Source organism: Chenopodium quinoa, unplaced genomic scaffold, assembly GCF_001683475.1.
Source record: "Chenopodium quinoa cultivar QQ74 unplaced genomic scaffold, ASM168347v1, whole genome shotgun sequence".
Taxonomy (NCBI): domain Eukaryota; kingdom Viridiplantae; phylum Streptophyta; class Magnoliopsida; order Caryophyllales; family Amaranthaceae; genus Chenopodium; species Chenopodium quinoa.
Window position 1 is genome coordinate 9471198 of NW_018743920.1, and position 13771 is coordinate 9484968.

At 37.5% G+C, this 13771-nt stretch overlaps 1 protein-coding gene and 1 pseudogene across 1 annotated transcript; one reads left to right on the forward strand and one right to left on the reverse strand.

The window, feature by feature from the left end:
* The first annotated feature begins 821 nt into the window (after positions 1 to 821).
* Positions 822 to 2007, forward strand: LOC110688510 (PRA1 family protein B3-like). The gene has a single exon (XM_021865271.1). It carries the CDS (start codon positions 1061 to 1063, stop codon positions 1682 to 1684), a length of 624 nt encoding a protein of 207 aa, XP_021720963.1. The 5' UTR covers positions 822 to 1060; the 3' UTR covers positions 1685 to 2007.
* A 208-nt stretch (positions 2008 to 2215) lies between these two features.
* LOC110688509 lies at positions 2216 to 10200 on the reverse strand (annotated as a pseudogene).
* Positions 10201 to 13771: the final 3571 nt, after the last annotated feature.

A 13771-nucleotide genomic window follows, 5' to 3' on the forward strand; every position in this document is an offset into this window, starting at 1 on the left:
TTCTAGATGATTATGTGTTTAATCTGTTTATAGTACTCCATAGTAATTAATTAATTCTCCCATTCTTGTTCCCCTATGAAAATTGCGTCACAAAGTAATCGTGTTAGTTTATTCTTAGATCAAGAATGTACAATTACTAAGTTTGTTATCTATACACGGTTACAATTTACTTTTTGAGATTAAATCTTAAAATTTAGACCGAAATTCTCCACTCATACATATTATTATATGATACCTTTTCAAATTATTGTCTCATAGCCTAATCAGGAAAGAACCCAGGACCTCAACAATTAGTTTTAGTATATTAGATTTTTATTATTTTTACTATTATGTAGTTAGACATAGTACACTATATGGTCGTCGATTAAAGCATTTTAAAATGATCGTCATGCTGATCCTTATTTTAAACAGTCTCAAAATTTGATATTCATTGCGTTTTAGTCACATTATCTAGATTTTCATGCCTTAGGCCCTTTTAATTTAAACATAAACTTTTTAATTTTAACTTTAAGGCTAATTTCAAAATCTAGGTCTCCTTCAACGTGTTTAGGACAATCCTAATACAATGTGTGCATTGGAGATACGTGTAACTATTTTTGTAAAGGAAAGTAGCATTGAAGCTCAAAGCCTTAATCATAAATATCAATGGGTAGGCTCAAAAGCCCAAACATCTTATGACACAACCCAAGGATCAAAATTGGGCCTATGCACCATAGCACAACAGTTGGCCCAAACATCTTTGCTTATTGTCTCTTTATAAGTTTTGAAGCAACATATGCAAGTTGGTGCAGTGGTCAACCTTTTTAAATGCATGCTTTCATACTGATGTAGATGCAATATTTGAGTTCTATAACTGATGCCACAAGCAAAGGGAGATAAGTTACCATTTCTACAATCAACCATTTTCAAGACTTTTTCACGTTATAATTCCTCCATTAATCAGCAATCTTTTAAGATTATAATTGCTTGCAACTTTACTTCTAGATTTTTATTCTTCAAACATCATATCTACAAGTCTTAGCTCAAGTTTTTGCTTTTGAAACATCATATTCATATCCCCATGTCCTATCCTCTGTTAATCCAGATTCCAAAGAGTGTTTCTCTATCTCCCCCATTCCGCACCTTTATCTCTCGCATTGGCAATTCGACCTACCATGCATACTCCCGACAACGTCAATTGTCAGAACTCTTTGAATATGCTGCATGTTCTCGGCCTCATTCGATCTCAGATGCCACAACAAGGATCCGTAAGAACGTTTCCTATTTCGGGATCAACTATCTTACACTGCTCGGTGGCGTGCTTGCTTTCTTTCTACTGTCTCACCCGCTCTCCCTCATTACTCTCCTACTCCTCCTTTCTGCTTGGATCTTTTTTTACTTCTTTAAACCATCTGAACAGCCATTGATCATCTTTGGCCGCACACTATCTAACAGTGAAATACTAGCCATCTTGGTGAGCACCACAATTGTAGTGATGTTCTTTACGAGTGTTGCATCTTTGCTGATTTATGCTACACTAATTAGTGGGGCTATTGTGTGTCTTCACGGTGCTTTCAGAGATCCAGCAGATCTATTTCTCGACGAACAAGATGGAGGCTCTTCGTCCAGTTTCTTTTCTATTGCAAATGCTGCTTCGATCACATCAGCTCATGCCTCTATGCGTGATACTGTTTCCATAGTCTAAAATCTGATTTCAGATCTCATTATCTCAATGATTCTCAGTTATGAGGGTATTAGTACATGTATGCTTCATTAGATGTAAGAGTTGTTATGCAAAACATCATTTATAAAAAATGAGTTGAGCCATCATATAATATTAGGTCACATTTCTTTCTATAATAATATCTAAAATAATATAGTAAAAAAAATAAGGTACATTCAGAGTACTCAACTAAAAATCGTTTCCCTGCATGACATTCTAAGTCAGATATACATTGTACAGAAAATAGCAAAGCTCGTAGTCACAATATGAGTTCCGTGTTTGACTTCCCTTCATGACGGGGAAGAAAAGGCTAGGCAATAACGAATCCATGATTAATCATCTACCAACAATATACGAAGTACATCTCAACACTGAAAGTTAAACAATGGAATTGAAGTATTGAACAGAATGCCCTTGCTGAAAATCAGGCAATCCTTGTAATTTCTTATTAGTATGTCAGATGTTCAAAATGCAATCAGGCTAAAAAAAAAAAAAAATCCTGCCACGTGGAACTTTTTTTTACAGGGTTTACAGAACAAATTCCAGTGAACACATCAACTGAGTTCCTAAAAGCTATATATAGTGGACTCCCATTTCTGTGTGTGATATGAACTTGCTTTGTCCTTGATTAGACAGTAGGAAGAAAAAATATGGAATACACAAGAAGAAACTCTTTTTTGCGTTACAGCTATATACTCTTACACTTAGGAACTATCTTTCACATATCCTCTGGTATCTTCTGCAACCTTCGACCACAGATTAGCCATTTTCTCAGCAGAGCTTACCTATTCAAATCACAACAACAAACATCATCTCAGACCATAACTTCGCATGGCAGTTAAATGCCAAAAAAATAAATTGATGTAAGAACAAGAGACACGTTATGAATGAGTCATTCAAATCAGTGACTGAAATTCAAATACAAGTATATAACTTTTTTATAAATCAGATACTACATGCAACTATTTTCTTGTACTCTCTATATGTTTCTCTGAGTGTGTTTTTATTGTGTGTGTGTGTGTGTGATAGAGAGGTTAATTTCATGTTTCAACAACAGGAGCAATTCTCCTCTTCTGATGCCTATAAAAATAAAGGGTAGTAGCACAATCACCACCATGGCTCCCCTCACACCCCCGCCATACAAAAGCAACTTCAAAAGCCCTGTACAAACCTCCCCCACCCCCCAGCTACACCCAAATCCCCAATGAAAAGCAAAAGGGCAACAACATTGATTATATAGCCATTCAACATCCCAAAAATCATTTACAGCCTATACCATCAACACCACATCATTAGTTCTGTAATATACGACTCCCACCAGGCCATCAATATGATCAATAACATACTCCATAATCCACTCATATGATTACATGCATCCCCTGATCCACTATCATTTGAAGAAAAAAAATGTCCTTTCAAAGTGGAAGGGAATAGGTGAAAAAAAAAGATGATCAGGCTGGTACAAAAGCAAGCTCTGGTTGGACATAGAGACAAACAGAGCACACATCAGTATAAAGCAATCTCAAAACAAATGGGTATTTTGTGTATTAATGAGAGGAAGATTATTCATTTGTAGTCCTCAAAACAGACTGCAATCAGAGCAGCAGCCAAAAAAAAAAAAAATACATCTTTATTAAGGAAGATTGTCTACAAGAGTACCCAAAAATGACCCTGGAGAAGAGGAGGGGACATGCATGGTCATCTGTTGACTTCTTTGAAAAATGAACTAGTAGCTCTGTACTACTTGCCAGTTGCTACTTATCAATCATGCTTTGGACAATGAATCTACCAGAAGAAACCTCTTCCTCTAAATTATGGTCTTTACATCTCTAATGGTAAGCGGGGATCAAAAGATTCCAAAAAACACTTCTCTATATTTAATTGTGAGATCCAATGTTGAATCAAATTCTCAAGACTTGTCGTGAGAATTAAAACTCTAATTATGAGACTCCATGAGTCCCAGACTTTCACTCTAAATAATAATCATTAGATAATTGATACAGCAAACAAAGAAAAGATGATCTGGCCAAGATTTCGCAGCCCCTCATCCATGTGCTGCTTTGTTCAGGTGAGGATTTCTTTACAGGACCAAACTGCTTCTGAAAACAAAGAGTGAAAGGCCCTTACAATTAGAGCCTCCCAATTTAGCATCTTTCTCCTAAACGTAACCCATATGAGCTCCCCGTTGTCGAAGCTATTAGAGCCATATGAACCTCCCAATTTAGCATCTATCTCCTAAACGTAAACTAGATTTGGCCACTCTTGGCCAAAGAGGTCTTAGGGGAATCAAGGGGAAGAACTTCGATGCAGAGAGATACTTCATGGTGGAATGAAGAGGTGAAAGTAGTAATTAGGGAAAGCTATCAAGCCTTGGGAAAATGTAGGAGTGACGAAACCTTTGCAACGTATAAGGAGGCTAAGAGTAAGGCAAAGGCAGCTGTTCGACAAGCAAAAGAAAAGGTTTATCAAGAGGTTTATGAAAAACTTGACTTCAAGGAGGGAGAAAAGATCATTTATAAGATGGCACAAAGAAGACAAGAGGCAAGGAAGGATATTGGCATGGTAAAGTGTGTCAAAGATAAGAACCAAATTGTCCTTATACAAGAGGAGGACATCAGGTCGATGAATTGTTTAATGGAAGTAATGGAGTAGTGACAGGAGATACCTCCGTGAGTGATGAAGTAATCAACATGGAGTATGTGCAGAGGATTAGAAGAGTAGAGGTGGAGATTGCACTGAAGAAGATGAAGCCTTAGAAGGCGGTTGGCCCTGATAGAGGTGTGGAGGTGTTTGGGTAAGTTTGGTATTGATTGATAAACAGACCTCTTTAACAAGATATAGAGGGCTACGAGGATCCCGCAAGATTGGAGGATGAGCACCTTGGTCTCGGTTTATAAAAACAAAGGAGACGCTAAAACTATCGAGGGATCAAACTTATGAGCCACACTATGAAGTTGTGGGAAAGAGTGATTGAACATAGGTTGAGGGCATGCACAAGCATTTCGGATAACCAATTTGGTTTTATGCCTGGGAGATCTACTATGGAAGCAATCTATTTGATAAGACAAATGATGGAGTTTTATCGGGTAAAGAAAAAGGATCTTCATATGGTCTTTATTGATTTGGAGAAGGCATATGACAAAGTGCCAAGAGAGGTACTTTGGTGGGCAATGTTGAAGAAAGGTATCCCACGAAGGTACGTGGACCTGGTTAAGAATATGTATCGGGATGTGTTAACAAATGTAAGGACATGTGGAGAGTTGACAAAAGATTTCCCTATTACAATTGGATTGCATCAAGGGTTTACATTGAGCCCTTTTCCTTTTGCAACGGTTCTAGATGAAGTAACTAGACCAATTCAAGATGAGGTTCCATGGTGATGTTGTTTGCAGATTATGTCATTTTGGTGGATGAAACTAAAGATGGGGTTAATGTCAAGTTGGAGCAATGGAGGCAAAGGTTGGAATCTAGAGGGTTTAAGCTAAGTTGGAGTAAGACTGAATATTTGGTATGTCGCTTTGGTACTCAGAGGGGGGGACAAGTGATGAAGTGGCGAGTTTGGATGGAAAAGAATGACCATGAGTGAATGGTGACATTGTTCAAGACGTGGCCCACGGGATTAAGTCGGGGTGGCTTAAATGGAGAGCGGCCACGGGAGTGTTATGTGATCGAAGCATTCCGTTACAGTTGAAAGGAAAATTCTACAAGACTGTCATAAGACCAGTGTTGCTTTATGGTGCATAATGTTCGGCTTCTAAGAAGGAGCACATTAAAAAGATGAAGGTTACAGAAATGCGCATATTAAGGTGGATGTGCGGGAACACTCTTAAGAGATAGAATCATAAATGAGGTTATTCGCAAGAAAGTAGGTGTGGCAGGCATTGCAAACAAACTAAGCTGAAAATCGCATGCGTTGGTTTGGGCATGTAAGACAGAGACCCGAGGGTGCACCAGTTCGAAGAGTGGAAGAGTGAGTCCATGGAGGGGTTAAACGAGGGAGAGGGAAACCGAAAATGACTTGATTGGAAGGAGTTAGGAAGAATATGAAGTATATGGATTTGCATGAGGATGAAACATTGGATCGTACGGGATGGAGGAGGAAGATTTTTGTGGATGAGTACACGGAATAATCAGATGTGGTTCATATAGCCAACCCTACTTATGGGATTAAGGTTTTAATTGATTGATTTATTGATCTCCTGTATCCGCCAGCAATTAGCCTAGGGGATCCGCAAAGGTTATTTAGTTTGTTGCTTCAAACAATTTGCATCCCCGAAAGAACTATTTTCCCCCCACAAAAAAATTTCTGCTTCATACCCACTAATCAGAAATAATCTCCCGGAGCAATTATATTTCTCAATAATATCAGAGGCTACTTTCATCCCACCCAGTTACTAAAGTGATTGTACCTTTTCATAGGGTTCAAGAAAATACCCTCTCAGCAACGAGGAGGGTATGACTATATAGTGTGCAGCTGAAATCCAAAATAGGCACCAAGTGATAAATTTTGAGTTTCTGAAACCTAATTTATCCCATGCAAAGCACGACAGACAAGGGGTAATAAAACAGAGTATCATTACACTCTACAAAGAAATATAACAAAATCAAAATTACACATTACAAGGAAGAGCAAACAGGACCTACCTGATCATTTACAAACCCCTTCAACATTTTCAGAAAATCAGTATTTTTTTCCCTTTCGAGTCGTTCAAGTTCAGTCCTATTATTTTCCTGCAGATATACCAGCATTGTTTTAGTCTCAACAATTATTATGGTTAGGAAAACAGTAATACTACAAACAATTTACCCAACAAATTTGCTACAAGAGTATTAAAATGAGAGCATATATCTAACTGGGCTGAGTATTTGGAAACTTAAAAATGAGACACAAGCCGAACAATTTAAATAGATGTAATGAAATTCTCTAGACTATCACGGTGTACTCTACAAATTTCTTAAGCTGTGACATCCCAAAAACCCACAGACTGCATGTTTCACATGGATAGTGTTTTATGGTATGAATAACCTTCTCTTTAACTAAACAAGCCATTAAAAAGTAAAGCCACTGTAGATCTTACTGACAAACATAACAGATGCAGATCAGAAATCAGAACACAAAATATCATCAAACTGCAAAGGGGCCACATAGTGTTGTCTGTTGTATACAATATAATTAGTCAATAACATCTTTTAAAATAACAAACCCCCATATTTCACCAAGATTCTTAGTGATATAGATTATAGCTTCAGAAATCATCGGTCAATCCAAAAATTTCAACTGCAGAATTATAACTCTCATCAATGATTGGTACATAAGGAGACAATGGCCAACATTTGCCTCTGGAAACCATTAATTCTCCAGCCCTAGTACCATCTTCACCATGTCTGAGAGCATCGTAAGATTCGTAACTAGATAGAATGATAAATAACATCACAATTGTAACCTGCTTCTCCAGTAAAAGACCACAAAGAGAATTCCAAATTTCAATTTTCAACCATGACCACAAAAAACATACCCAGATAGATAAACTACAACAACGTCCTTCTCCAGAACAGGACCACAAAGTGAATTTAAATTCATTGCTTTTCTTCATCACTGGTTCCAACCCCACCTTACGGCATAATAGTCCTTTAGAATCGTAACTACTTTTCATCAATGGTTACAACACCTACTTTACTACCTACAAGTCCACACTCCAAATTGAATCAAAGTGGGCAAAACTAACAAATTTCTCACAAGGTAACCACCATTATCATAGAGCATCAATTAGAAATTCTTCACCACTAGGCCAAGCCTGTCACAAATATTTAAGCAGAATAGAAGCATTGCTTGCTGAAACAATCAGCAAGACCGCTGCTGCAATGCACTAGAAGCGGTAGTTTTACAAAAGAAATCATGAAATACACTCAATATATCTAAAGGGGGGAATGATTAGAAATTATGGAAGCTGTTAAATAGCTGAAGCCACATAAGAATGCAAGATGTTTGATTCAAAGGGCACCATGCAAAGCTGGTAGGTTAAGCGACAAGCTACAGATACAACATGCAATCAGCTGTATGCAATGCTAGTTTATATGGAAATTATTTAAATCCAATGAGCAACTTAACTTGGACCATGATTCAGACTGATTCCATACCTTGATTCGCTCATACTCTCTGACTGCATAGTTTTTCGAGTCTTCAGTGATTTTCATGGTTTCCTTTAACTCTTCCAGCTTGTGATTTCTGGTCTTATCACCACCAAAGACCCTGGATGATGCAGCCTCAAGTTTGTCAGCCTTCGACTGCAAAGAGGATACCTCTGATAGAAGTGTTTGAACAGTCAACAACGCATTTGCACGATCTGAATATGCATTGTGAGCAGCTAACATAGCTCCAAGATATCCATGAAGGGTTTCCTGTAAAACACACAAACAAGCAGGTTATCAGCATAATTCTAAGCTCTTTAACTGTACAAAATCTACAACTGGAATGATTTTTTCTAGATAAAGTTTATGCATTGCAAAAGTCAGTAAATAGGCACCAGAGGACAGCTTTTATATGTCCAAAATTAATTGTCAAGCAAAACCCCAGAAATACAGAAACTGCAGTAAGCATTAATCATAAGGCATAATAGGAGATACCAGGTTGTTCACTGTTTTAGCATTTAACTCCCTATACATTCTGCTGCCTCTGACAGTAGCTGTTGCTATGTTCTTCAGTTCAGCAGCACGTTTCCTTTGAGTGTCGAGAATTGCTGCCTCGTTCTCAAATTTCGTCAACTTGATAAATGATAACCCCAACTCTCCCATTGTATCTCCCATATCTTGCTGAGCTTTGACAAGAGATTCAGCCTGTGAATAATTAAATAGCCAAGCATTAGAAAAGGAAGACTTCTGTAAATCATTATAAATGAAATTTTGATAAACCAATGAGTAACAAAAGAAGTTGAAAATGCAAAATGACCTGTTTAGAAACATCTGTGAGACGGGTTTCGAAATCAAAGAGCTTCTCTTTCTTCTCCATGAACTCCTTGTCTTCTTCAACAGCAGGTGGCCTCGAATTTCCCCAGTCATTTGTGACAGACTGCTTTAGCTCTCTAAACTTTTTCAGCAAATCCCTTCCTCCTTTAGCAGGCTGAACGGCCTCATGTGGAGTGACAACACTCCTAGAATCCCCAAATAATTGTTTTGGTAAATTAACAGCCCCATCTAGCATCCTTGATGCTACATCCGTGCTCGTGGACAAGGGAAGCTTCCCCTGCACTTGCAAAAACATTCTCAATTCTTCACTCGTCCTAATGACAAGATGAGCAGCTAATTTCCTCAAATACTTCTCCAAAGCCACTCTTCTCTGCTCAACAAATTCTTGCTTGTGCATCACTTGACTCTCCACCACACTCTTATCAGGCCTAGGAGGTATAAAAAAACCTCTATAAGACTCCGATAACCTATCTGCTAACGTCACCACATCCCTAAACCTCCTCCTAACGCTAAACTCCGACCCACCAAACCCGCGCATGTTAGTCTTTGTAGTGATCAAATAAGTCACATAAGTATTCCCCCAGGAACAATCGAATTCGACGATAACTCATGCTCTTTCTGGGGGTTCGAAACCTTAATATTCAAATAATCAGAACCCAAAGAACTCAATGAATCCGAACTGCTCCCCGAATTCACTTTCGGGCTCCCAATCCCATTGGCACCCCCACCATTAACTCCCCCAGTAATTGGACTATCAAACACATCAGAATAATCAGAATCCTCAAAATGCGAGCTAAAATCAACACCTTTATTTCTAATTTGATCCTCCTCGTGTAGAGGAGACAACAACGGATCTGAATCAACAGGTTCCGCCACAATCGAGGACGATAAAGGATGATTATTATGCGAATCAGACAAAGTAGTTAAAGCACTCTTATAATTAGCAAACGATTTAGAAGATGATAATGGATCATCCAAAACTAGGGTTTCCATTTCTTCATTAGGAGCAAGAGGATGGGCTCCCTCTTCATTCTCAGAGCCCATCATTTTCTTCCCAATTAATCACCTTATCCTCCAAATCAAACTTCAATCAAAAATAAATAAATAAATAAAAATGACAAAATCAAAACCCAAGAAAACCCTAAATTCCACACAATTTCCAAATCAATCAAAACAACTGCAATCAACTGAAATTCAAAAATTAATGCTACAATGAAAGATCAATGAGCTGCGAGATTACGAACCAGGAGAGAGAAACAGAGAAATAAGCCGGATAAATGAGGAGAGAGAAAAAGTTCGCCGGAAAACGACGATCGACGGCGGAAGAACGGAGGTTAGAGAAGGTGGTGCATTGAAATTCCGGTGGATTAAAATTTGGTAAAAAGGAGAGAGAAAATTTTAAGGCGTATAAAGACGACGACCCGCGAAGAAGTTTGCACTTGACATGATAGATAGTCTATTAATTACAAAATAGTACTTGTACCTTTTTCTAACCAATATTATGGGTAGATTTAGGATATTTTTTTGTTGTTTTGGCAATATGGATGATTTTTTTGGTTGTGATTCGTTTGTGGTAGTTGTTTCTTTAGAATACACACGTTACGAGTAACTAATCACTTTACTCTCTTTACTAAAATGAGATTAGGTTAAGTGTAATTTGTATTTAATATTTGTGGTTGACTATAAAAACAAAATTTAAAAAACCTTTTGTTTATATGTATTTAATTTCTTATCCTTCATCGTAATTTACAAGGTGTTTGGTACGAGGGATATGGATAAGGAGGATAAAAGAGTGGGATAAGTTTTGAGGATTAGTAGGTGGGATAAGGAGAAAAAAATGAATTGGAAATTACATTGGGATAAATAAGAAAATTACTTAACTACGCTTACTCATATTTCTCCCCTTTCTTCATCCTTTCTTTCATTAAGGGTAAGAATGTATTTTACATTTTATCCCCAACCTTTATACCACCTCCCCCTAGTTATTATTTTGGAAGGATAACTTGCATTTTTATCTCTATCCCCTTCCCTTATGTTATCCCTATCCCCCTAGACAAACACTAGAATATTTAAATCCTTTTCCTTTATCCCTATCCTCCTCTTTCTATCCTTCCAAACAAACACCTTGTTAGGGTAAATGCTTTTTTCTTTTCTTTATGTAACAATGTTGCTCATCTAGTTGCTAAATGTGATACAGGTGACCATTTAAAGTATGTACAGTTGGATTCGTTCCCCCATAGTATTATTACTTTGGCAGAACTAGACGCTATCAATATCAATCAATATACATTATTAAAACTCATGGCAAGACATAGTGTTTTGTCATGTGTCACAATTTTGCCATTTGGCATATGATGTGTCACCACATCATACCATACCATTAATAATTAAAAAATTTCATGTATTAATGTTTAGTTTAATTGATAAACTCTTCATTTTCATAACGATTTCCATTGGAATGTAACTCCTTAATAATTATACAATAATGAAGTTTGTAAGAAATTAAACATTACTCCATTTTTAATTTGTGCATTAATTCATAAAATTGTAATTATAGAGTAAAAGAATTTTGTGCATTATGGAGTAGTATATATTTTGACATTAAATTTATAAAGATTTGATTTATCATTTTTGTTTTTTACAACGAGTTGATTTTAATGCAAAATTATTATTTTTATAGTCAAACTAGCTCATACAAAACAATAAACTACTTAAGCTATCATCTTTAAAAAAAAAAAAAAAAAAAACCACTTAAGCTCTCAATGACAAACAAGCCAAAATATATATAGTTCGATTAAAGTAATAAATTTATAATGACCCGGGGCATCGCCCGAGCGAAATAACTAGTTTAATAATAAAATGCTCAATCTTTCCCTAAAAAAATGTATTATATTTTGCTCATCTTTTTTCGTTTAAAATGCAATCAATTTGTAAGAGTAGCCTATCAGGAAACATAAGCCCTTGGATTTCATGAAATTAGGTAATTATGGAAGAAAGATTGATCTAACTCATAATTAAGATTAGTGATCATGTTGATTTACCTATAGTTATCTTGATGATCTCCTAGTGTAGGCTAACCTCCTAATATATGGGTTTATCCATTAACATGAATACGACCTATTTTTAATGAGGCAATAACTATACCCCTATACGATTTCCAATTAACTCGGTCTTTAATTGAGAATATGAATTTCACTTGTTTTGCCAATGTATGCAAAATCTCTACCATTACTCATGAATGTTATTGCTTATCTATGGTTGTACTTCATATATAATTAGCATATTATCACATGTTAAACAATATATTAAAGGAATACAAAATCCCTTTTGTGTTGACCTATAGCATGTTTAGCGATGCATATGAGGAGCATCAATGTCTTCCAGACAATAAAAATGTGTCAAAATATAATGGTTTTAAACCTACTAACTAAGATGAATCTTCAAGATCAACATGTTTTTATGTATACCATGCACATAGTATAAAACTACATTTGTATTGGAACCTATTTAATAAATTTTGTATATATATATATATATAAACATAGTAAATAATAAGGGGTCGTTTGGTTTGCACAGGGTAAACGGAATGAAATCAACAAAGGAAAAGGAGGAGAAAGGAAAGTTAATCCCTCATTTTTGTATTGTTGTTTGTTATACATAAACAAAGGGAAGCACATTTGCAACCACCATTACTCTCCTCCTTCTACAACCAGTCAACCACCACTACCCCTTAAATCTACCATTCACCTACCACCACCACCAATTTAGCCACCACTCTCCTCACGACCTGCCACCGTCTCCCCTGTCGCCTGCCATGGCCACGCTGATTCCCTCCCCTCCACTGCTGTTGATGCCCTCTTCTCTCTCAATTTTTATTTTTTTGGGGTGGTTATGTGGTGGATCCGGAGGTTTTGGAGATATGGGCGGTGGTTGTGTCGACTTGGGTTAGGTGGTTTACACAAAAGGTGGGTTTTTCGGGTGGGTTTGGGTCGATTTTGGTGCGAATGTTTTTGAGGAGGGTGGGTTTAGGGTGTTTTCGTTGGGGTGATTTTCAGGGAGGGTAAGGCAAGGTAAGGTGAGGCGAGGGGTTTCGGTGGTGGGCGAGGGTAAGGCAAGGGTTTTCGGTGGTGGGCGAGGGTGAGGCGAGGGGTTTCGGTGGTGGGCGAGGGTGAGGTGAGGGGTTTCGGTGGTGGGCGAGGGGTTTCGGTGGGGTGGCTAGCTGTTTCGATGGTGGGGAGTGTGGTGCGGTGGTGGCTGGGTGGTTTTGGGTAGTTTCGGTGGTGGCTGGGTGGTGGCGTCAATGTGTCGACGATTTGTTGGTGGCTAGGCGATGGTTCTAGTGGTGGTGTCGGTGGGCAGTTGGTGTTTCGAGGGTGGTCAAGGTAGTTAAAAGGTTGGTCAAGGTAGTTGAGTGAAGAGGAGTTTGGGGGTTAGGGTGATTTCCTTGGGGGGGGGGGGTAGGGAATGAAAATAGAGGAAAATAGGGTAATGGGAGGGGTAAAGGGAATGATTGAATTTGTCTATCAAACATCAACAAAGGGAATCACGACAGTTGATTCCCTTTCTCTTTGTTGAATACCCCCAACCAAACGGCCCCTAAAAGTTAATGAGTTAAAGCGTGCCAAGTTAAAAAATGTAAACACTCTCCTAAACATATATTAATTAAAATTTGTGGGTTTGAGTTAATACAATTGCTTAAATTAGTATACCTGACCCAAATAAACTAATATTGTGTTATTTTTCGGGCAACTATAATGTTCTCTAATCCATGAGGACAAAAAAAATAAAGGTGCGTGGTGGTGACCAGAGGAAGTACTAACACATATTGATATTCACGATATGCATTAAACAAACTCAGAGTAGGGAAGGCAAGAGAAAACTGCAACGTGTGGAATCATCGTAACAATATCAATACCATTATTTACATAAATCAAAACTACGCAAAAGTGCATTTACTTCGACATGCATGTACTACTTGCCATACCAGCTTCATCTTTATACTATGCCTTACATGATATGCGCATAGTCCTTAGAAAGTAAATACACATTAACTAAGCGTTTAAAATTTTTTGTAGACGCCATGGTAACTGGTAGAGGTGTAAAAAC